General features: G+C 40.4%; 3 protein-coding genes across 8 annotated transcripts; all 3 read left to right on the top strand.

Annotated features, from left to right (window-relative positions):
• Nucleotides 1-99: 99 nt before the first annotated feature.
• On the top strand, nt 100-7,805 carry eif4enif1 (eukaryotic translation initiation factor 4E nuclear import factor 1). 4 transcript variants are annotated; one of them, XM_077727053.1, is made up of 19 exons: nt 100-500; nt 1,527-1,661; nt 1,730-1,803; nt 1,957-2,084; nt 2,374-2,663; nt 2,765-2,963; nt 3,034-3,188; nt 3,282-3,420; nt 3,491-3,661; nt 3,747-4,006; nt 4,131-4,205; nt 4,564-4,747; nt 5,115-5,203; nt 5,492-5,628; nt 5,725-5,806; nt 5,896-6,019; nt 6,097-6,387; nt 6,504-6,677; nt 6,942-7,805. In XM_077727053.1, the coding sequence occupies exons 2-19, from the start codon at nt 1,560-1,562 to the stop codon at nt 7,127-7,129; spliced, it is 2,862 nt and encodes a 953-aa protein (XP_077583179.1). In that variant the 5' UTR covers nt 100-500; nt 1,527-1,559; the 3' UTR covers nt 7,130-7,805. The 4 variants fall into 4 exon arrangements, with proteins under 4 accessions (XP_077583179.1, XP_077583175.1, XP_077583178.1 ...); XM_077727049.1 differs by having other exon boundaries at nt 101-500; nt 1,524-1,661; XM_077727052.1 differs by lacking the exon at nt 100-500 and adding an exon at nt 706-851 and having other exon boundaries at nt 1,524-1,661.
• A 364-nt stretch (nt 7,806-8,169) lies between these two features.
• Nucleotides 8,170-14,454, top strand: patz1 (POZ/BTB and AT hook containing zinc finger 1). 3 transcript variants are annotated; one of them, XM_077726906.1, is made up of 6 exons: nt 8,170-9,805; nt 10,164-10,227; nt 10,312-10,483; nt 11,488-11,646; nt 13,055-13,261; nt 13,750-14,454. In XM_077726906.1, exons 1-6 carry the CDS (start codon nt 8,619-8,621, stop codon nt 14,211-14,213), a joined length of 2,253 nt encoding a protein of 750 aa, XP_077583032.1. In that variant the 5' UTR covers nt 8,170-8,618; the 3' UTR covers nt 14,214-14,454. The 3 variants fall into 3 exon arrangements, with proteins under 3 accessions (XP_077583032.1, XP_077583033.1, XP_077583034.1); XM_077726907.1 differs by lacking the exon at nt 13,055-13,261 and having other exon boundaries at nt 8,171-9,805; XM_077726908.1 differs by lacking the exons at nt 11,488-11,646; nt 13,055-13,261 and having other exon boundaries at nt 8,173-9,805.
• Nucleotides 14,455-16,543: 2,089 nt separating this feature from the next.
• On the top strand, nt 16,544-23,670 carry tgfa (transforming growth factor, alpha). Its single transcript, XM_077727269.1, has 7 exons — nt 16,544-16,804; nt 17,862-17,981; nt 19,240-19,434; nt 20,402-20,516; nt 21,269-21,418; nt 21,493-21,605; nt 22,368-23,670. Exons 1-7 carry the CDS (start codon nt 16,765-16,767, stop codon nt 22,373-22,375), a joined length of 741 nt encoding a protein of 246 aa, XP_077583395.1. The 5' UTR covers nt 16,544-16,764; the 3' UTR covers nt 22,376-23,670.
• Nucleotides 23,671-23,943: the final 273 nt, after the last annotated feature.

The raw sequence follows: 23,943 nt of genomic DNA, 5'->3' as shown, positions 1-23,943 counted from the left end.
TATATGCCTTTTCATAATTCAAAAGTTTACATAAAATGTAGAAACATATTCCCAAAACCATTTAGATTTTTGCTAGTAAACCATTATAGATTTCCATGAGAAGTTTATGGATGTTGTATTTATTTCACAAATGATTGAAAAATACAAGATTGTTTCAAAATTCTTCAAAGGCGCGCGGGGTTCAGTGACAGCTTTCCGAGGACCTTCTTAAAGCGGTGATCAGAGGAAAATTGCTGCTACGACTCAGGAAAGAGAGAACGTGTAGACAATTATTTCAGATTACTCATTGAGAATATTAAAACTGTAATTATTTCAAGTCACCCTAGTACAGTACTTTTTTAAATTACTACAACAACTCGACTGGTGTAGATCTGTTGTGTGGGCTTCATCCCATTCTCCAGCTAGTTAGCTGGCTAGCTAGCTGTTTTGGCTAGATTAGCTAGCTATCTGACGTACGTGAACTATTGGTCGACCGCTTTCATATTCAGCCGTCATACCGGGTAAGTCATTATTTGTGTGAATGTGTCATATATTTAGATGGTTGTACGGGATCTCCCCTTTAAATTATTTTACATGAGGTAATGCGTTAAATATCAACCAGGATCGTTTAATTCTTAATCAAATAAATGCGATTCACTCTGTGTAATAAAAACTTTCATTCATGCTTTTAATTTACGCCTTGGCTGGTATCAATTTTCCAAATTGCGATAGTTATCTGCCGCTTTTAAAGCTTCAGCTTGTAATCAATTAACTCGTTAATTGGATAGGAGCGTCAGTTGAAGTCCCATCGGTGCCTTCAACATCGGATATTTTTCCTCATACTTCTACCGCCTGTTTTACGGCTTTTTAAGGCAAGGAAAGTTTAATTGTAGTGTACCAATAGCAACGCATTATGGGGTCAACTAACTTGAAAATAATGCAGAGTTATTGGGAACCTAAGATCGAAATGAAAAGACAATGTATAAAAGGATGAGCTTTAGCAGTAGCGCAATTGTCATGGCTGTCAGTTTTTTTTCTCTTTTCCAGTTGGTTTTCAGGCTTTTGTATTTGATCCGTATCAGTGGATATTTCATCATTGTTATTGAATGCAGATTAACCTGCCTTATTCTTATAATACAGAGGGAACATGTGGCTCTCAACCCGCATGCGGCTCCGGGCCAAAATGAATGCAGCTCTTTGCTTATGATTTTTTGTATATACTGTGGCTCGTTGCCTCTGTTTTGTATTATTTTTATTCTTTCTTAAAGCACACTCCTTCATCTGGGCCCACTGCAAACATTTAATACATTTTTTTTTAAATAATTATTTGGCAGGTTGGATTTTTATATGCTCACAGCGCTACCAACTAAACCCTTTACAATTGGTCAAAGTGACCCTGTGAGAGTGACTTAATGTCTCAAATGAAAAACAAGCATGCAAAATCTGCTGCTGATGTATAGTGTGGCTCTTTGACTTTAACAGTTTAACATTTTTGCTCCAATTTGTTCGCCACCCCTGTCCTAATCTATTTTTTTTCCTCCTAGCAGTGTCATTGCTTTGAATAAAGCAGTGTTCCTCCCATGGACGGTGACACTTGTGTTGAAGAAAAAAATGGAGGTGAGGCTGCTGTGGACGAAGTGAAGGAAGAACCAGCTGCCTCCACTTCACATAGATACACCAAGGTGATGGGTGGGATATTTATTTAATACATTAGTCAAGCAGTATTCAACTTGGATTTGTCAAAATGTAGGAGGAGCTTCTTCACATAAAAGAGCTACCAATCTCCAATGAAAGGCCGGAGTGTCTCTCAGAAAAATATGACAGGTAAGAATCAAAATGCTTCGACATAAATTATGACTGGCCAACTTGATGCACATTGGCAATCTGTTGACGCTCAAGGTTTACATCTGTTCATTTTCTTGTATGCCATCTTTGACAGTCAAGTCTTTCATTGTAATTTCATATCTACTGATACAGTGATGGTGTCTGGGACCCTGAGAAATGGCATGCCTCACTGTACCCCAGCTCAGGACGCAACTCTCCAATGGAAGCCTTGAAGAAGGAGCATTTGGAGGATAGAATTCCACTGAAACGAAGAATCCCAGGTATGTCTTGAGGGTTCCGTCAAATCAGTTTTCATTAATGCTTGCTAACACCTGGGAAAATGATGAAGTTAACATCACTAATTTTTGCTGATGCTTGAATCTTATTATTTTCTGTTGTGCCAATTTCCCACAGAAATGAATTAAACGTAATTAATTAATTAAACTTTTCCCAATGAATGGTCAATGACACTTTATTTTAATCCAGAAAGTGTTTCTTGCATCTCAAACTCCCAGATAATGCTTGGACTTGAATTTTTATCATGACTGTGTTTGCTCCATGTTTCTTCAGATCCTCGTGAGAGGTTAAAGGACGATGAGTTGGATGTCATACTAAGCCCGCAGCGTCGCAGTTTTGGAGGTGGATGCCTAGGCAGTGCTGCACCTTCGCTCCACTCTTCCCGTCCAATCAGCCCTCTAGAAAATAAAGAGAATGAAAGTCTTCGTTTATGCGGGACTCGCAGAATTGGAAGTGGTCGTATCATTGCTGCACGAGCCTTTGAAAGAGAAGCCCGCCTCGAGAAGGAAAGAGAAAGAGAAAGAGAAAGGGATGTCAGAGACTTCAGAGATAAAAGAGTCAGGGTTGGTTCTCATTGTTGGATCCTCTATTTGTAATAAATGTGGTCTCTTTACTCATGTGGCCCATGTTTGATTCATGTCCGTCTTCTGTATTGCTTGTACAGAGAGACTTTGGGGATAAGCGTATATTTAGTGAACGGCGAAGGAATGACTCTTACGCCGAAGAGGAGCCGGAGTGGTTCTCTGGAGGTCCTACGAGCCAGTCGGAGACAATCGAGCTCATTGGATTTGATGATAAAATATTGGAAGACGATAGACGCAGGTCCAGGCGCTCGAGAAGGAAGCCAGAGTCTGTGAAAGAAGGCAAGTCAAAAAATGTTTCCATTGACCTCTGAATTGGCTGTTACTCCTTTTTTTTTCGTCCCCCGTTTAGAATGTAATGGACAGCCAGAAGAGACAAATGTGAAGCCACGCTCTTCAGCAGATCAGGAGGTCCCCCGCCCTGATGTGCTCCCGGACCAGTCCACTGGTGAATTTGACTTCAATGAATTTTTCAATTTGGAGAAGACCATGCCTGGACTGGCATCTGTAAGTTTGGAGCTCATTGAGGTCTTTTGAGATTCAAAAATGTACCTAAGTTGTTACACTTTTGCGATCATTTTTTTGTTGTTGTAATAATAGATGATAGAGGATGTTTTAGGGGAAGGGCCTGTGTCAGCAAGTCGCTTCAGTCAATGGTTCTCCAGCAACTTGAGCCCTTCAGGCAGTCGTTCTAGTAGCATGAGGTCCACGCCACATGAAGAACTGGAAAAACTATCAGGTATTTTATTTTTCTGTCTCAGGTAATAATGATGTCAAGTTGTAGTCATAACTTGCTTGTGTTGCTGAAGGATATGAAGCCCATGGGCATGGTCAAGGTGCTGCCCCCTTTTTCACACCCATTCAATCATCAGACCCAAAGGAGAAAGTGGACATACTGGAGTTGTTGCAGAAGGCCAATGTTGACCTCAAGCCTCTTCTTTCCACTCTCTCCCTTAACAAGGCTCGCCTACGGGAAAACAGTGAGTTTGAACTGTTTTTAACTGAATTGTTTGTTTGAATTTGAACACATTGGCATATTTTTTACTCCTGATAATTCTGGAGCAGTGTTGTCCCTGGAGGAAGTAGAAGGAGGAATGAAGGGCATGAAACTGAGCTCAGAACCACAAGTGCAAAAGGTAATACCTCCATCAAGAGGAAGTGGAACGCCATTCATGGCTGAGCATTTAGAAGAGGCTTTAACGGGCGGTCCAAGTGCTCGACCACGCTCGCGTGACACGGACATGTCGGCTTTTAATAAACTGGTCAACACCATGAAAGCCAGTGGAACTCTGCCAAATCAACCCAAACCCAACAGTTCAAGCAATGTAAGTATTTCTATTTTAAATAAATGTTTTCGATCTGGAGTGCCCAACTCTGGTCCTCTTTGACTTCTTTGAAATACAGATTCCATTGCAGGATTACTAATTTAATCTTTTTGTAATGTTGTAGCGACCTTCGGAGCAATCTGTGGTGACACTGACTGACGTTCCATTGCCTCTTCAGCAACCGAAAAACATATTTCAGGTAGTTAAGACTGCTTGGGGTCTCCTTTGCCAGTTTAGATCGAACACAAAGCTGTAGCTTGAAAAATGTTTGTATTTTGTGAAATATTAACTCTCCTTTAGTTCCTCTATTTAAAGTGTTTTGTATTATTAGCTGCCATTGATGGCGATGGACATCCAAGCCATTTGAACTGTGAAGGCAGTCTCATAGTTCCAATGGATTGGATGTCTATACTAGTGACAAACTAATTTAAATTGCCCGCAGAAGGTTGAGAGCATAATTGGACATTTGACAATGTCAATGGCACTTGGAATTTTTACATGATTGACCCTTGGGTGTTTTGGCATAATCTTTTCTAAAAATGTGTTTTGCAACGTAGGAGCTCTTGGGAGGGCCACCTCGTAGTCGCTCCCCAGTGCTACTTAGCAACCTTTTGGGCAATTCTGAGGTCTCAGTTGCTCCCAACTCGCTTCATGGCCTACATAAGGGTCCTTCACCACCTCTCTTCCCTCAGAGGGCAATCTCACCAGACTACTTCAACAGCCACTTGCAACATTCACCAGGTAACAAAAAGTTTAAACTATGTACAGCAAAAATTGTAAAATGTTATCTGTACCACTTCACGTGTTTTGTGTGACACTGGAGCTCATTCCAAGTGAAGGGGCAAGAGTGGGAGGTTTTTGGACGTTTTTACGCTCCATCTGGAGGCAAATATAAATGCATACGTTTTATATATTTTGGAGCAACTCGTGTGTTTATTTAGTTATTAACACCATATCAGTCTTCCTGGTAATTTTGGGGAGGAATGAGTTGGTCTCTCATGGTCAACCTTCCAGGCTATTCCAGTCAAGATAAATTATACATCTTGCAGTCCAGTTAATGGATAGCCCTATGAAATGGTTAATGATTTCTCTGGTTTGTTACCTGTAGGCTTTCCAGTTGCTGCTCAACCCTTGTTACCTGAACAATATGCTGACATACATCGGTCTATGAACGCCGCAGCTGCAGCCCAGCATCAGGTAGCGTGACAATTGTTTCCTCAGCGGCCATTTTTAATTGAATCCACAAGGATGTGTGCTGCATCTTAAATGTAATACCTTCTGCATATTAAGGATCTCCAACATTTAGTTAAAAAAAATCATGAATTTACAATTTCAATTGTAATGGGCAGAGAACAGGAAAAGGAGTTACTTTCAAAATGAACTTTATCTTTTGTATGTCTATTTTGAGACTAAATGGAATGCATCACGGCTAAATTAGAGCATCACAATTGACTGATCTTTTAAATTTATGTTACTTTTTGCCAGATGAGGACACTTGCAAAACCAGTGAATCATGCAGATCTTGAAGCTCTGGCATTTCAACAGGACCTTGCACTACATGCACATCAGCAATTCCAGTCTGGCTACAACAGACTCCCGCAAGACAAATCTTTCCGTAATCGGTGAGTTAATTATTATTTTTTCCCTCCCCCATTTGGCTTCAAACCTAAAAAGCTAGGTGAGGTTTTGCTTGCTTTGATCTGGTGCTCTTGTTTTAGTCCACAGCGTGTTACCCGCTCTCCAGGCCCGGGCCCCCAGCCTGCTGAAAGGAACTCACCAGGCAGTGCTGTCACCAGCATGGTGAGCAGAACCTTCAACCTCCCACTTCCCTAAAAATATTTTCCCACAAATTCAAACCATATTTTTGTAACTTTTTTCCTTTGCAACAGTTGTCACCATCATTTACACCTACATCGGTCATCCGCAAAATGTATGCAACGAAAGACAAAAGCAAAGACGATCCATCAAGTCGATCGGACACCAAAGAGGAGATGGCCGCGCACTCTCACGATGGTACAGAACCATCATTTTTCCTTCATTTCCAAATCTGGTCAGGAATGATGAATTGTTGGCATTTTTCATGATTACAGAGAGCAACTCTGCTAGTGTAAATCTGGAAGCACTCGAAGGGAATGGCAGCATGAAGTCACCGACTCAGATCTTACTAAACAAGGAGCAGGAGCGACTCAGGACACATTCTACTGGACAACATACGCCTACCACGGCACCACCTTCAACTTTCCCCCGTTCCATCTATCCTGTACCACTTATGTCCCATGTACCAGTGGTGCGTCCTCCTCACCTTCATCCCAATGTGGTTCAACGAATGCTGACACAGGGAATCCCACCCCAGCAGCTTGGACCAGCGCTGGTTCAAGCAGGTAGGTGTCTGCCAAGAACATTTTGTTCCCTGGCCTGCAAAACCCCCCCTTGGAACTAATAGATGCTGTCCGTACTGGATCATTTGAACCAATGTTCTTTTGCCTCTCTTACTCAGGCATATATCCACCACACGTTGATCTGGCGCAATTTCAAGGCTTGCCGCCTGCAATCCTGGGCCAAAACTTATACCCACTCAACTCAACGGGAGGCCACCCACTTCTACCTCCAAGGACAAACAGCCACATGCAGCTTGCAGTAATGCAACAGCAACTACAGCAGCAGAGACAAAGTGAGAAAAGTCTAATATTGTCATGAGTCATAACTAGCTCAATACGGAAAGGATTCTAGATCCTTATTTTGTAGTTGAGAACTAAGTGTGCCGAAAAAAAACTTAAGTGATGGATAGTCTTTAAGATTGACTTAACTAAATTAGTTTGGTTTTGCTCACCATAGTGAGTGGTTCCCTTCTGTATAGCTTTATTCATCAGCACTTGTGTAATATTTTAAAGATATTTTTCTTGGGGCTGAAACAAAAAATGTTCTACACTTGCAGTACATCCGAACATCCCAGGTCCACAGTCGCAAGGCCAAGGCCCTCATCGCTCGAATGGCCCCCAGCGACATGACAGAAGTCCCCCTCCAGGCCTGGCAAAGTGGTTTGGAGCTGATGTCTTGGATCAACAACTCCCTTCTATGCCAGCCAAGGTCATAAGCGTAGACGAGTTGGAGTTCCGGCCGTAAACAGCCTAATGCTGAGGTGGACTGTGAATTATAATTTTCCCCCTTTCTCGGCTTCATAAAACCGGTTTAAAAGTGAACTTTAATTTGAAACCACAGCACACAGCTGGACAGTGTTTGACTTAAAGCTCAGTCAAAGCTCTTAAAGGAAATGTAAGACCGGGCAATGGAGATGTGTTACTGCAGCTAAGTGACTTTTTTTTTTTTTGTATTAGACTAGTAGTAAATTTGAGAGTAACCTGTGTATAGTCACAATTGTACAGATGACGGAATGTTTTCTTTGTCCCACTGTAAATAGCAATGTTTTTTTTTCTTGGTATGGGCAGGTGAAACCGTCGTGAAGTTTAAATGCTGTTTGACTGTCACTAAGAACGTGTAGCACTCCATAATGACTCGTTTTTTCCTCAACTGTGCTGAGAGCAACTGCGAGCGATAGATGTGGCACCTGGCTGGTGGCTCGGTCCCATAGATGGGATGAGCAGCATCATTTCAAGACTACTCCAAGGAACTGCTGGTTGTGCCTTCTGTGTATTTGTTTTCCTTTGGAACTGTATCCACTCCCATCCAAGCTGCCACAAGAAGAGGCAGACTCACAACTTCTGGGGGTGTCTGGATTCAGTTATTTGTGCTATTAAGTTATAAAGCACAGCTAGAAATAAATAAAATTGAGAAACACTAAGTGTATTATTGTCACAGTTCTTCCATTTTCAATAGGTTGGGTACTTTATTCCTCGATGAGTGCAAATGTACATGCAAACTCCACACAGATGGACATGATCTGGAATTGAACCCAGGACTCCAGAGCTCTGAGGCCAATGTGCTAACCACCCATTTGTTTTGTTTTCTTATATTTTAAAAAAAGTTCACATTTGAGTTTGTTTTTTGCAACCTTGTACTTTAGTGCCCCCTGGCATCTGCCTAACTGATCATATGGAGCACACGGACATGCTTTGGTAAAATTCCAATGAAACTGACAGGTTCCAACTGAACCATGACGACAAACACGTCACTGAAGCCGAGCGACCACTCAGGGGCGACTTGTCGATTGTCGAGCGGAAAAGGCTTTGAGGTCGACGCTCATCTCGATGGGGGGCAGGGTTTTGTCACAAAAACAGGAAGAGGAACCCTTCGCGCTCATGTCCGCTCTCCACGATTAAAAACATCCCTGCGGCGCTTCTCTTTCCCCCCATGGCACGGTGAGGCACCAATTAGAAGGTAGCCTCAAACGTGCGCGCGATTGTGCACAAAAGAAAACAAACGATCCAGCTCGTCGTCAAGAAAGCCGGGTCAAAGTGCACAGGAAGCTGGGGGGCTGCCATCTTTAGCCTACTGCTAATGCTAGTGCCTAAACGTTAGATGCTACAACGCCACAGAGGAGCGGTCCGTTCGGGGCGCATTTAGTAGCTAGCTGTCCTCATCGGTTCCTTTCCAAATCTGTCCCTTCTTCGTGCGATCCCGCCGCTCACGACCACCGTCAGTGGATGCATTCGGCATGGAGAAGCTATCGGAGCCGTCTTGGACTTCTTCGTACACCTACCAGGTGAGCAAGCACAGTGCGGAGATGCTACACAACCTCGACGTGCAGAGGAAAGATGGAGGCAGGTTCTGCGACGTGATCCTACGCGTCGGTGAGGAGAGCTTCCCCGCGCATAAGGCGGTGCTGGCGGCTTGTAGCGAGTATTTCGAGTCCATGTTCGGCCGCCAGCTAGATGACGGCGACGCCAGGGAACTGGAGATGCACACCATCAGCCCCAAAGTTTTCAAAGACATCTTGGACTTCGCCTACACGTCGAGAATCGTGGTGCGTCTCGAGTGCTTCCCGGAGTTGATGACAGCCGCCAAGTTTCTACTGATGCGCTCCATCATTGAGATCTGCCAGGAAGTCATCAAACAATCCAATGTGCAAATTCTCGTCCCGTCCTCCTCCCGGGGAGGAAACGCCAGTCTTTTCCAGGCTGGCAACTCCTCGGAATTGGGTTTCTCGGTTGCCCATCAACAGGATTTGGTGAACGGGACGGCGCTGGTCGGCTTCGCTAACAATGGACATCAGGTGGATGGGAGCGAAGCGGCGGCGGCCGCCGCTGTCTTGCTGGAGGATGCCGCCGAGGGATCCGTGCCCATTCTGCAACCCGTCCAAGGTCTACCCATGTCGCCCGAAACAACGACATTGCATCACGACTCCGGTTCCAAGAGGGGCAGGGGCCAATCCAAGAAGGTTGGCACCCAGGAAGAGCCCCTCCTCTTTAATCACAACACACAGAAAAACATTGTGCTTTATCCCTGCGGCGCTTGCGGCAAAGCTTTTACGGAAGCCTCTCGGTTGAAGAACCACGAAGCCCAACACGGTGCCACCATCGGGGTGCGTTCCACACCCAGCGGCTTGACTCTGTTGGCCCAGGAGAATGACGATCGCTTCCACGGTGGGCTGGCGATGGACAACGGCCGCAAGCGGGAGCGGACTCGGCGACATGTCGGCTGTGAGATTTGCGGCAAGGTGTTCCGTGACGTTTACCACCTGAATCGACACAAGCTGTCCCACTCCGGGGAAAAGCCCTATGCGTGTCATGTGTGCGGTCTGCGTTTCAAACGGAAAGATCGGATGTCCTATCACGTGCGTTCACACGACGGCTCTGTGGGAAAACCCTATGTTTGTCAAAGTTGTGGCAAAGGCTTCTCCAGGTGAGTTCACCACCATTCACTGTACGTGCCTGTCGCGTGTCAAAGTGGATTTACTCCATTTCATCCATCTACACTTTGTAGTACATTTTAGACTTTTACGTGTGCCCTGTGTGTGTGTAAATATGTGCCACATTGCATTTGTGCAGTTTTTAATCCCTTAATATTTTTTTGTATCTCAAGTCACTCATTTGAATATAAAAAAAATTGTAACCTGAAACTTTGCTTTCGAGATACATTCGTAAGTAGAGGTATGATTTAATTTTTCTTTAATAAACGAGGAGACGGTGCCTGAATTTTGCCTGCCAGCCTTGTGTGTATTTTATAATCTACTTTGCATAAAAATGTTTTTACTCTGTAGACCAGACCACCTGAATGGGCATATCAAACAAGTCCATACAACAGAGAGACCCCACAAGTGCCAGGTGACATGAAGCTTATATTAAACAAAACAGAAATAATTTTAAGTAAAAAAAATATGTTTACACTTTTTGTTCGGTCTGTTGCAGATTTGTAATGCTTCTTTTGCTACAAGAGATCGCCTCAGGTCCCACCTCGCATGCCATGAGGACAAAATTCCCTGCAAAGTTTGTGGGAAGTTTCTCCGAGCAGCTTACATGTCAGACCACCTCAAGAAACATAGTGAAGGGACACACAACTACTGCGGTATTTGCAACAAAGGTGAGTCTTCTGCCGCTAGTCATAGGTCCTTAACAAAAGAGAAGATTCTTAGAATAGACGTTTGACCAAATCCTGAAGTTTTAGTTCATGTTTTACAAATGCTAAATATGGCCACCACAGGCAGTATGGAAAACATCAACCCAATATGAGAATTATACTTCCAAACGTGCCTCAGGATGTTATGGTCCACTGTGTTTTTTGCAGCTATAATTGGTTCTTTCATGCCATCAATATTTGTCAGAAGTGGTGGAACAAAGACTTTGTCTTGATCGTACTATTACCATTTCCAGCAAATATCCTGAACATGAAAGACCAACCAAGTGAAGTTATGTTCAATGTGTGTCCAAGATAGTTTTCTATTGTTTTTTAATTTTAGCATATGTTGAAATGTGATGATTTTGGTGCATTCTTTTTTTTTAAATACCCTCTATAGTAGACAGTCTCTTATAAATATTGCTCATGTTTAGCCGGGAGTGCTTCTCAATTATGTACTGTTGCTAATGCAAGCTCGCTGATCAGCTGGTAACTGCCATTACTGCCCAGTAGCAATGCTGGCTATTATTTGCATCTTGAGAAATTTGCCTCCTGGCTTTCTCCAATGTCAACCACACAAAAGGCCTTTCTTGCTTGTTGGACCTTGACTGGAAACTTTTATGACACTTTAGCTCCCCTTCTCCTACTACTTGTCAGTTTTTCCGCACACATGCACTTGAATACTCCAAAAAATTCCGGGTTAAACAGCTCTTTATGCAACATTTGAGATGGTTTGAGATGAGGACTTTTTTGCAAGAATGAGAGTGGTTGTACCCATATTGTGTCTCTGGAAAAAGTGTTACTACCCGCTAACATGATGCAGTACATGTGGCATTTTACATCTTTCCCCCTGATGCTTCCATCCAATCATGGTCAAAGCATTCCAGATGGTCTTAGGCTCGGTGTAGCCCATCTATGTCGAGGGCTTTGGTTGCAAACAATTGCCTTGTTTGTGCTCTTCCTGGTCGCAGGTTTCTCCACTGCCTCCTACCTTAAGGTGCATACAAAGACGCACCATGGCTCCTCACTGCCACCTTCTTCCGTGTTGCACCCTTTCTCTGAGACAAGCGGGGAACTACAGATTCACAACGGCGCCCCTTACCACATGGGACGTCAATGCTCAGTGGAAGGCAAGCAGTCGCCGGGAAACCATCCCAAAGCATTTGTGTCTCTGCCTTTCAACTGGCTTTGCTGCTCATTTTTATTTTGATTCCAAATATGCTTCTGCATCTTTGTGATTTTGCTTACAACACAAGCATACCTCAGCCTATGCTGCGCCCAGCTTGTTATTCGCCGGTTGTGTGATGATTGACACTTATTTCTAGATCATTTCTAGCTGTCACAGACCAAACAAGCTGCAAACATTCAATTGCTGTTATTGCACTTAGCCGTTATTACAGTTGTTTGGACATGGCTTACTAAAAATTATATGGTAGCTTTTGGCTTTCTGTGTGTGTATGACATGGCCATGACTGCACATGTTTTATTTGCTAGGCTGGTACATGACTAGCTTCTCGCAAGGCACCATGTTGCATGTCTATTTGTCCATTCTCTATTTGTTGTGGTTTAGTCAGACAAAACTTCACAGAACAAATGGTGTAGACCAGCAGTTTCAATCTTAGAGCCGTAATGTGAGAGAAGCAAGAATCCTCAAATAGTGGCCCATTTCCATTAGAAGTTGGCTACATTGTCCACCATGTAATCAGCTCACCTGAATTTTGCATGATTTCAATGAGATGAGAATAGAGGAAAAAACTGACCCAATTCCATTGTTACATTAGAGTAATGAGCGCCATTAAAACCCTCACACGTGGAATTAGAGCTTTCTAGATTAGAATTGGGCCTCTTAAAAGTATGGATGAAAGAAATGTCACACTGAACACCGTTTTGACGCTGTCAGTTACATTTTTTTGGGTATCCATTCATTTACTGTACAGTGGTACCTTGAGAAACGAGCTTAATGCATTCCGGGACTGAGCTCGTATGTTCGATTTACTTGTATCTCAAATCAACGTTTCCCATAGAAATGAACTAAACCTGATTTGTTAGACAGCCAATCACAGGACACAAAAAGACAAACAACCATTCCCACTCAAGCTCTTGCCCAAGCACAATTTAGTGGTCACCCCAATTTATCAAATAAAGAATCAATAACAAACATGCATTAAGTACAAGCTTAGACTGCTTTAAGTCTGCTTTTAGCAGGTGGCTAAAACAAACACTATCGACAGTCGATGTATAGTAATTTGCTGCTGCATCATTCTAAGAAGCAAGCATGGCCTCCAGCATGATTCTGGCACGTGCATGCTCATTCTGGGATGCAAATATTGTCATTGTCTGTTACATCCCAAGTGAGGCACATCAACCGCCGACAGTTTGATGCTTGGTTGCTTATCCTGGGGTCACCTTCAGTGGAATGGACTTTGGACTAGTGTAGATTTTGTGAAGGCTTTTATGTTTGAAATGAAGTCCTTCCTTGTGGTGTCTGTTCGGCTGTAATGTCTGTCCTTCCTTCTTCCTGGGTGGGTGATTCTGTAGACGCCAGTCGTCAACTGGTTCTCTCCTCACCCGAGGCAGGGGTTCGCTTTCATGGCCTCTCTGGACATCAAGTTCTCTCACAGCCTGGCCCCACAGCCTTGGGCTCACAGCCTGAGCTGCTTGTAGGAAAACCAGGTGGGACTCCATATTTCTGGGAGTGTCGCTCTGGTGGGGTGGCTTCTTTCCCTGTCCATGGGCCTGCTGCAGGTCAGTACTGTTCAGCAGAAGGTGGTTGGGGCAAAGTGCATGATATTGGTCTGAAAAATGTCAATATCCCTTAAACATACATTAGAATAAAATGCCTGGGGATACACAAGTACAGTAGAGCCTTGAGGTATGAGTTCCAGGACCAGAGCTCGTATGTCAGTTTATTGTGTGTTGGGAAAGATATTGTGTGGTATGGTTTTCAGAAACTCTGCTCCCTGCAGAACAACTTCATTTAAGTTTCTTAATGAGTAATCCCAAGCGTTTGCGAAGCCCCTTCCCTGATTGGCCAACAAGTCCTAGCTCACTAAAAATATCATAATGGAACAATATAAAAGAACCTTTGAAACTGGAATTAAAATGAATGCGTCATGGAAATGTCATAGCTTCCAATTGATAACTTAATCTCAACTAGCCTGTTTCAAAAACCAGTTGTGGTAACGCATTATTTTCTTCACCCACATCCCCTCTCCCCTTCCTTTTGACCTTAGATGGGCAGGAAAACGACGAGAAATGTCCTCATCTGGAGTCGGAAGAATCGGATCCGTCGTTTGGGGAGCTTTCCAACTGTGACGAAATGAAATCCCCAGCCAAAACAGACAGGCCGGACCTGGAGCTGTCCTCAATGGCCTGCAACGGGACCTCAGTCAGGCCCTTGGGTTCTCCGGATGGTCCCAAAACCAAGACAGAGCCCGAGAAAAAATTCAACTGTGGCATCTGCGGTCAGGCCTTCCGCACCAAGTCTTACCTCAGGAAACACCAGCACAGAGTGCACAAAACCCCCAGGGGTCAGGCCGGGTCTGGATCTGGTATGAGCGAGTTGGCCCCCTTTTCGCCGCAACAGAGCATGTCTCTGCTGGAGTCTTTCGGCTTCCAGATAGTCCAATCGGCTTTCGCCTCCTCATTGGTGGACGCGGACGCGGGTCAAAGTGGGCTGGACTTTGGAGGGAAGTGACCCATATGTCTGGTTTATTGTATTCTCTTCAAAGACAGTTTGATCCCTCGCAACTTGCTCCGTGTTTGACTATAACTTTGCCTCAAGACTACTTCTTTTGCTTAATGTGTATATTTTTGCCAGACTTGCCATATGATTCCTACTTTTTCTACATTTTCATAGAATGGGATACATATGCATATTGTGCGGTTATGTAATTATCTTTGTAATGAAAAGACATAATGGTGATATCTCCTTTGTATTGGCTTTTGAGGAACTTTATTTGATTTGATTATTCATTGAGATTTCTTAGCCAAGCGTGACTGGACCGATCCGATAAAGTATTTGAGTTTTTTTCGTTACTGTCTTCCCCAACACGCGTCTTGAACCAATCGTAGATAGATTAATTCCAATTTGTCCAATGCAAGCAAATGTATGGTTTGAGTTTGCTTTAGTCACAAAAAAGAGGCAAAGCACCGACAGAAGAGGAAAGTAAAAGGCACTTTTTGTTTTGCATTTGTTTAAAGCCATGTTTTTTTTTTTTGCTTCAAATCATGAGACAGTTCATGAATGAGACAGTTGAAAAACTTTTTTTTCTTCTAATTGCAAACCTTGAATGAATGAATGGTCTCTTACAACTGAGGATAGTCATCAGCTTGCACAAAAATGACCAAGTTCAAAACCGTACTATAATGTACCCCAAAACAATAACCCTTCTAAAATCTTTCACGCCAATCGGGGACCAAAGGCAGGTAAATTATCGTTCTATATTTTAATAAATGTAGATTTCTATTTTATTAACTTATTTATGCCCTTTCTTTTTGGGTGGAGTTTTGTTTTCTTTACTCGTGTAAATGTTCAAACTAAATAATCTGTCGATTTTGAAGCTCTTGTAAGTTATGTTTTAGGAGATTTTGCGTGTGAACATCTCGTGTTAAAGGCATGTGACTGACCGGGCAACAGCCAGACCAATCATAAACAATTGACAAGTTTCTCCTATGTTGTATAATAGGAATGTGGAAATATTGTAATATTTGAGCCTAGGCTCTCACGACAACTTGCGTTTTGAGTAATATTTTGTTTTGTCTCTTTTGCATTGACCAACATTGCTACACCAAGTCAGGTGCGTTTATGTTCCATCTTCTTTATGTTTTGAATAGAGTTTTACTGTATTGTCTGTTTCAATATTATTTATGCTGATATAGTGAAGTGTAATAAGTGTATATATATACACCATTCATATGCACATACTATAAATATATCTAAATATTGACCGAATCAATGAGGTTTTGTTACTAGTGGACCTGTACATAAGCAAGTTGTTTTGCTTTGTTGTGCTAGAAGCTTGTTAAATTATGTTGCATTACAATTTTTGGCTGTGTGTCAATCAACTATGCGCGCTCACAATGTAAGCCGCTTGATCGTTTTTGATATTTTCTTGCAATCCACTTTAAGGCTTGTGCTGAGATTGGAGGACAGTGATTTTTGCTTCACTCACATTGGTACTTAATTGTAAAAGTTTCCTTTAAATTGAAATGTTTGGCTTTTTTTGTAATCTGTTGCAAAGTGCCTTCCACGTTCTGATTGTGCACAGCAGTGGATTTAAAGGTTGTATTTCTGAGAATTGTATCGTGACTTAAATTGGAACTTTTTAACATATTTTTTTTTTGTAATTTGTTTTTTTTTTACAAACCACAGAGAAAATGTACAGTCAGAACTTGGTATTAGTATATGGTCATATTAAACACGCATACAAAAGAAAAAAAAAAGCTTTTCAAACGTGCGCTACATGTTTTGTTATCACATATTTGGACAAATTTCCGTATAAGCAGCAGACTTTTATACAGTATAAATCTTTGGGTTTTTTTGTACTCTGTTATTGAGTCTCATGATGCTATGGAGACGAGGATCCAATAAATTGCAATGCAAAAGCCTATATAACGTGCACTGTTAGTTATTTCTCTTCGCATATTGTAAAAGATGCTTCCTTATTTTATTAATTTTAGTATTGGATATATTTGGTCCATACAGTGGTTGACCTGCAATACCATCTAAAATTCACCAGGTGTCAGGTTTTCTTTTCTTTTGCACCGGTCATGTATAATTATGCCAAAGAAAGAACAATATGTAAATTGCACATTTTTGGGGTTTAATATGTATTCTGGATAAAAGAAATGCATCATTTAATGAACAGTGGCTGAAATATAAATGACACAAAATGAGAGAACTCACGAGATGTTAACAATAAGGATGTGGGAGTTTCTTGCCAAAGTAAAAGTTGGCATGCAGGGTGTGACCAATGAGGTGCCACCCTGATAAGGTGCTCACCTCTGATTGGCCCGCCTCAGGGGTTCTTTCACTGGATTCCTCAATTGAAAGCACGTGTTTAAAGATCCTCCACGACATCATTCGGATTAGTTTTCCGCGAAATATTTCTGGAGCGCGTGCTTGTATGTGTACGCACGCCATCAGTGAGTTTAAATGTTCTTTTGCGGATGCCTAAGTGCGCCTTTTCAGCACAATTTACGAGCAAACTGGCGACAAGTTAGTTGAGACCACTTAGCCAGTCATCATGACTCGGATATTGTGGGATATAATTTTCCTCATAAGTGGTGAGTGTGCAATTTTTTGTCAAATTCATCCTTTTTCGTTTTTAAACAAGTTTTATCAATTGATAAGTCTATGTCTACTTAAAATAAACTCACTGGACAATATTTCGATCACGATTGCGTCTGCTTTTACATATGATTTCAAAATCTGGTGATAATATTAGGTACCGTACACCTGCACACCCTTACAATAAAAATGCTGTTTTATTAAATGATCAATTGGGTAATATCAGATTCTATTTGTCTATTATTGTATTGTTGAAATACAGTTAACTGTATTGATATGTATTCATATTATATTATATTTATATTTATCTATTGATTAACTTATTTATGTCTAAAAATGTATTTCCCTGTTTCTGTATTCTCACCCTAATGCTATTGTGACAGTAAAATTTCCAGAATATGGGATGAATAAAGTATAATAATAGTAATATTCCTTCATCTATAACCAAAATGTTAGAAACGTTTACTATTACAACTAAAATAATACTTGATGCCAATGAAAACACAATGTGACAATAACTGAAATTATATTTTTTTAGCTTTAATTAATTTAGTTATTAAATTGTGTCTAAGTCTAGTAAAACAGTATTTTTTTTTTCCTTGGTGTCTTTGGTAAGACGTGTTTCCATGGGATGGTTGTCACAGATTGCGTGTGAAACACTCGTATATTTTTAGAACTTCAGTCTCATCCTTTTAGTGGCTGGTTGACCCCATTTGTTGTATTGATGGACTCTGGTTCTCCCCTCCCAATGAAGTATCAGATCACCCTGAAGTCCAGGTTACAAGCTCATGACTGTCTACTTTTTGAGCCTGGGGTTATTTGACAAAGACAACCTGATATGCATCACCTGTTTTTCAATGTTTGTGTAGGCTAGTTTTTTTTTCAGAATGGTGATGTACATACAAAACCATTTTCCTGACAAAAATCTCATATTTATGAAAGTATATTATATGTATTCAGTCAACTTCTGTCTTCTTTAGTGCTTGGTTGGACCTATTGTGATGTTTGTCTTTTGTTTTTCATTCTATAACTGTGTTTGTTCTTTCTTCAAAGGTTCGCTGTTTACAATAGGAGCTGGACAGAGCACCTTAGCAACGGGGGAAAATAACGTTGCTGCCACTCATGTTCTCAACACCTCAGGAAACCATCATGCGACCATCTCCACCACTGCAAGTGAGCTTGATTAACAAGATATTTCAATAGGGCAAATATGGTGGATTTTTCTTCAGTTATACTAAAAAAGACCGAATTTTGAACAGCTCCAAATAATTGGCACTGTTAGCATAAATGTTTGTTCAAGAAACCTTCTGGAAAGAAACTGCATGTTAAGAAAAGCCTACTTGAATATGGAAAAATGAGGGAGATCAAGTCAAAGGCATTTAGCATGATAGGTGGCGTCTGCTATCTTATTTATTATGACTTTGAATGTTTCTCCTTAGCTTTGAACTTACCCAGATCTTCTGTTTGAAAAGGCTTCCCCGTTTGTGCAAATAGAGAAAAAAAATTCAAAAATTTGAATTTAAATATTCCAACATCATGTAAAACCATTTCCTTCACTAAAATTAAAATGTCTGCATGGTAGTTAATAGTTTTTAGTGTATAATTCCAATAAAAGTAGAATGGAGGAAATGTTTTTATGGACATAAATAGGTTTTAATATATTTTTTAATGTGTATAACAATAATTAAAGAAGAGGAAATGCATTTTCATGGACATAAATGCAAGTTTGCATGATATTCATTCATTCATTTTCCTTACCACGCATCCCTTTAAGAGTTGTTTTTTTTAAATGGACATCTGACATATGAACAGGGCTGTATGATTTATGAAAATGTATTGTCATATCTTCTCTAATTGTGGGTTCTCATTCAACTCTGTTATATGATGGGAAACATACATTAGTATGTATTCACCACTTATAGGAGAAAAAAATCTGACTATCAAAGCCTTAGAGGACCTAATGAAATGAAGAAAATTTCTTCTCACTTTGTAAACTCAGGCTGGATAAACAGCTTTGCACGAAATTTTTTATTAAATATTTGCACTTCATTTACTTTCAGTAACTTTCATCCTCATTCTTGCGTAATCCGGTAGCCTTTTTTGACTTTTACCGAGGCTTTGCGACAAATGCAGAATGTCCATGTGATTGTTTTGGCTATTTTCTACAATACGGACAATGAGTACATGGCTCAATATTGTACATCCAGCCACTACAGTGTCTACAGTTAATATTTTAACTTGAGGCATTGTGGAAGGAGATGAAAAGAAAAATCGCAGTATATATGGATTGAAATAATGATATCTTATTACCTAAACAATGGATTTTTTTATAATGTATTTCTTACCAAAGTCAAGTCAGTGTGCAATTGACCACCACATTCAGCATTGGTCTATTTTTGAAACAGTTCTTCCGTTTCTTTGTTTTTTACAGGTTCAAACGTTTTATTTGGAACACAGCGGAGTCAATTGCACCCCACCATCCCTACCATTTCTTCGTCCCCGGGGTACGCCTCCGCTAGCAGTAGTGAAGTACCCGAAGGGGCAACAACACCAATTACCACTCCAACAAACTCTCAGGCCACAGTGACTAGTACCACGACTACTAGCAGCATCCCTCCAGTGAAAAGTGAGTAACAAAACTAATCACACAGTCTCCCTTTTTCTCCATTAACAAAATCCTTGCATTGGAAGTGGGTGTGTCTACTTAATCATCCACTGACAGTGGACAATATGTTTCTAGCTGATAGTTAATTGATCCTCTTTGCCTCATGGTGCATCAACAATTATGGCGCTTTAACTTGAGCTGCTTTTTCAACACAAAAGCCGCTGCAAGATGATCTGCATAGCACCTCTCTTCCCCCCTCCCCTTGAGGCTGGATGAATCCTATCCCAGTGTGCCTCTACTTAGTACTTCGTAAAATACTATGGAAGAGGAGAGGGGTGGGTATAGAACGATGACTCCCAGACAACAGAAGGCTTTTTTACGGAACCCGACAGTCGAAAACAATGCATGTAGCGTCAGAATGGAATGAGAATTTCTGAGGGAAAACTCAACTTAGCCTTAAAATGTGAGACAATGACATCTTTTTAGCAGAACATTGACTCCAATCTGAGTTAGCTATGTTGGAATTTGTCTGACTGTATGGCTAATTTAAAGAGAAGAAAAAAAAGGGTGAACAATTCGCCTTTTTTACCAGGGCGTTTACGTAATAGGGCGTTTTAATTCCATTGTTAGGATGAAAAACGAAGCCCCCGTTTTTGAAAAGAGGGTTTGTTTTGTTATCTATGACTTCGCCCATAAAATTGCCGCTCCCAGGTAGTGTGGCGGATCTAAGCAAAATCAGCATAGATCTACACATAAAAGACTTGGGTCCCACAGTGGATAGCGTGTATATCAGCTTTAGAATTTGGAACATACTGTAGAGTACAATGCTAACCCACATCCCCCCTTCAGGCTTAAGCTATTTTTACATTCATGATAGTCACCTGGGTCAATGTTGTTTGTCCAAGCTCAATTAGAGATGACTGATTTGATTTGTAACTCTTTAGCATCACAGACATTATGTGCTTGTTTGTGTTTAATCACCTGTTAGAGTTTGTGGCGGCGGCCGTTCGCTCTCATTTTGATAACTGTCCTGACTCCCATCGCCACTTCTGTTTCCACGGAACGTGCCGCTACCTGACATTGGAGGACACACCTGCATGCATGTAAGTCTATTTAAAAAAAAAAGCACTCTGTCAAATGTATGGAAAAACACATTGAGTGCGAATATGAACCTTTTATTGTCCTCCTTTATTCTTATATTTTAAATCAGCTGTAAGATTATTATTTGTAGAGAGACATATGGCGTCATAAGGATGCTGTTGGCAAGAACCTTGTGCTTTGTCCCTGGCGTCCATTCTCTAAGTGATTGGACATGTGATTTCCAGGGAATTTTAATGAAGGGAAACTAAGTCTCCGGTGATTTTTTTTTATTTTTTTTTTATTTATATATATTTTTAGAAAGGTGTTGCATTTTGATTTTTGTACTCATTCCTTATTAATATTGTAAGAAGTCATAAAATGTAAAGGGTCTTCACGCAGGCTAAAATCATATAGTAAATATCACTGATAATTTTTGGAACAAATAATTTCACAATTCAGAAACTTTTAAATATGGAATACTTTTTCTCTGTGTTCTGATAGGTGGACAAGCTCCGATTTTAAAACATGACGGCATAATTTGGCAGTTATCCGTTGACACTGACAATTCAAATGTATTCTAATGATTATAATCAGACTTCATTTAAGTTCATTTAGGAATGAAAATAATTCCTGAGTATTGGGTTATACAATAATAATGTGTGAGTTTGTGATGAGTATGTGAGAAAGTTTTTGACCCTCAAGTATCAAGTGTTTGATTAGCTGAGATGAAAATATTCTTAAAATGAATCATTCCATCCTATCTTTGATCTTGCAGATGTCATCCTGGCTTTGTCGGGAGGAGATGCGAACATGCCGACCTGCTGGCTGTTGTGGCCACCAAAAATCGTCAGCAAACCGTTGCCACCGTGTTGGTTTTGTGTGTGATTGGATGTGTCGTTATCATAGTGGTCTGCACATTGCTAAAGTAAGCAACATAACAAAAACACACCCACTCACACGATGTCTTTGTGTTTATTTTCATTGCTCTCCTCATTCCAGTTGCTGGTGGAGGCAGGAATGCCGAAAGAGAAGACGCCATCATCATTACTTCATCCAAGAAAAACCTATTTGCACACAGAAGCACAGAGCACCATGCTATCCTTCTGAAAGCGGTACCTCATTCCTTCTTCTCTATGTTTACATTGACATCATTTCAAAGAACACTGACTCAAAATTAACTGTTTCCCGATGATTTTCTGTTGCGCCCCCCTAACCAAAAATATTAATTTTATATAAAATTTCAAGTAAACACGCCACCACTATCCATTAAGTAAATGTGCAATGACACTTAATATTCTAGTCTAGCAAAAAGTATGTTTTCTTAAGTCAAAAGCTACCCTACCCCACTTTGAGAAGCCCTGATTTAACCCAAAATGCACAATTAGGTAAAAAAAACATACAAATTTATTTTATCAGAACCTAAGAACAGGTTTTAAATTCTTTGTAATAAAACAGAATACAACAGGTGCAATCTGTCAACCTAGCATATAAAACATAACTTTGTTCTAAACAAGACACCAAATAGTCAATCTCATTTAAAATCACTTCCAAATCATATACCAGCTCCATTTTTTTCAGTATTACTTCTGATATTTCTATCAGCTCTGGGTCCTTCTCATGAAGTTTATGTTGCAAGCCCAACCAAACTATGACAAGTTATTAGAGGGTGATCCTAACTTGCAAATTTAATTTTAGTCATGTTATAGGAAATATTGAGATAACCCTTCTGATTGTATAAACACGTTTGTTGTGAACACGTGACACACACAATTTAAATGATTTCCAATGAATAATGATTTTTATGCTTAGCTACTGTTGCTCCAAACAAGATTGTATTATTCAATGAATGGGACCTCTTTTTGTTTTCCCTCTAGTGGTGTGATAGGATAGAATACCAATGTGGATCTTCAACCTGGTGCTTCCTTCAACTGTCAGGTCTTAAGTATGCCTCCTAAAAGGTAAAAAAAAAAACATTTAAGTCTAAGTGTCTTCAGTGCGACTGAGGCAGAACACAATATAAGTTGGATGTTCCTTTTGGATCGCTTCCTATTGACTTCAGACTTTTTGCGAGGTGGCAATATGGAAATTCACTCTAGCCCAGTGTGGAAATAAGCATGGAATTCTTTGAGAGGACAAAGAAGATGCCAAACCATGTTTAGTTACTTCACAAGAACTCTTCAATGGGGGGGACATGAATCAACCTGTGTGGATTTTGGCAAAAAACGAAGGAGGACCATCCAAATTCATTGATCTAAATTCCTATTTATGTCTTTTATTAACTTTGGAGCACTTTTCAGAACGATGAGCACAAAATGATGCTAACACTTTAAACTATATTTTTAGTGTCTTTTATTTCAAAAGAAAAAACACATTTCACTGGACAAATTGGGAATTGATGGACTACTAAATGGATGAAGCTCAGATGTGGAATGCGTTTCTTTAAATGTGATTCATCTGGGGGAAGAAGAAGAAGAAAAAATCACACCGGGGTCAAATTCTGTCCGTTTTATTTGTGATTCTTTGGCTAAACTGGAATGTGTTCTTTCATATTTGATTTTTAAAGTGGAAAGAGGACACAAAAGCCAAAACACATTACTCACACAACACATGGGTGTATTGTCATTTTATGGTAGCTTTTAATTCACTAGCACTTTTCTGCAAAATTGCTCTTATTTCCTAAAATCTGCACTTTTCTATGTTTCGGTGCACCTATTTATTTGAATTGTCTACTTGAGTGATGTGTTTTGGCATGAACTCTTAATTTGTTTGTTTTAAAAACAGCAAAACATATATATAAAACAAATAATTCATAAAAAAGAACCTCCAAAACAGGCAAAAGGATTACAAAATGATAACCTTCAAACAGAAAATAGTGGCAGCTTCTTTTGTGAAATGGATGTTTTGGTATTACAGATGCCAAAGGAGAGTGAAGGGTTAACACATTTATTTCTGTTTACAGTGTCTGGTGTTTGCAGAATGCTTTTGTAAGTCTTCAAATGTGGACGCCATTGATGTGTGAAATTGTGCAAATGTATATAGATTCAATCTTTTAGATTTTCGGTGCATTTTCAGTATAAAAGAGGGAAAATGGATTATTATTATTATTTGGTTTGTCACATCAGTGGTGTCCCATTTCATTTGTTTTCAAATTATCAATTAAACTGGCAAATATCTGAATGCCTTATTTTCTTTTCACTTAGATTTTTACTTCATATAATAGGTTAGTAATGATGTATTTGTTTCTTAGACTTATTGTATCGATTTTTAACTAATAATTGCTAACGAAATGATCTGGTTTACCAGATGTTTTAGTTGAATTAGAAATGCTTTGAATCATTTTCAGTTGCTCATTGCAAATGGTACCTCTTCTTCTTTTTGCCCTGATGCCAGCATCCCCTTTAATATCCCATTAGTATTGCACAATTGGATTTCTTCAGAGCCTTTTAGAGC

This window comes from Stigmatopora nigra, chromosome 10, assembly GCF_051989575.1.
Source record: "Stigmatopora nigra isolate UIUO_SnigA chromosome 10, RoL_Snig_1.1, whole genome shotgun sequence".
NCBI classification, from domain to species: domain Eukaryota; kingdom Metazoa; phylum Chordata; class Actinopteri; order Syngnathiformes; family Syngnathidae; genus Stigmatopora; species Stigmatopora nigra.
This window is presented reverse-complemented; position numbering and strand designations above follow the sequence as displayed.

What these genes read in the sequence shown, in the direction of transcription:
- eif4enif1 (XM_077727053.1), top strand. Translation starts at nt 1,560, where the DNA reads ATGGACGGTGACACTTGTGTTGAAGAAAAAAATGGAGGTGAGGCTGCT. An exon ending in CCATGCCTGGACTGGCATCT is followed by an intron (nt 3,189 to 3,281) that starts GTAAGTTTGGAG and finishes TTGTAATAATAG; the next exon opens with ATGATAGAGGATGTTTTAGG. An exon ending in ACCAGCGCTGGTTCAAGCAG is followed by an intron (nt 6,388 to 6,503) that starts GTAGGTGTCTGC and finishes TCTCTTACTCAG; the next exon opens with GCATATATCCACCACACGTT.
- patz1 (XM_077726906.1), top strand. Translation starts at nt 8,619, where the DNA reads ATGGAGAAGCTATCGGAGCCGTCTTGGACTTCTTCGTACACCTACCAG. An exon ending in AGAGACCCCACAAGTGCCAG is followed by an intron (nt 10,228 to 10,311) that starts GTGACATGAAGC and finishes GGTCTGTTGCAG; the next exon opens with ATTTGTAATGCTTCTTTTGC. An exon ending in ACGTCAATGCTCAGTGGAAG is followed by an intron (nt 11,647 to 13,054) that starts GCAAGCAGTCGC and finishes GTGATTCTGTAG; the next exon opens with ACGCCAGTCGTCAACTGGTT.
- tgfa (XM_077727269.1), top strand. Translation starts at nt 16,765, where the DNA reads ATGACTCGGATATTGTGGGATATAATTTTCCTCATAAGTG. An exon ending in TATAATTTTCCTCATAAGTG is followed by an intron (nt 16,805 to 17,861) that starts GTGAGTGTGCAA and finishes CTTTCTTCAAAG; the next exon opens with GTTCGCTGTTTACAATAGGA. An exon ending in CAGCATCCCTCCAGTGAAAA is followed by an intron (nt 19,435 to 20,401) that starts GTGAGTAACAAA and finishes ATCACCTGTTAG; the next exon opens with AGTTTGTGGCGGCGGCCGTT.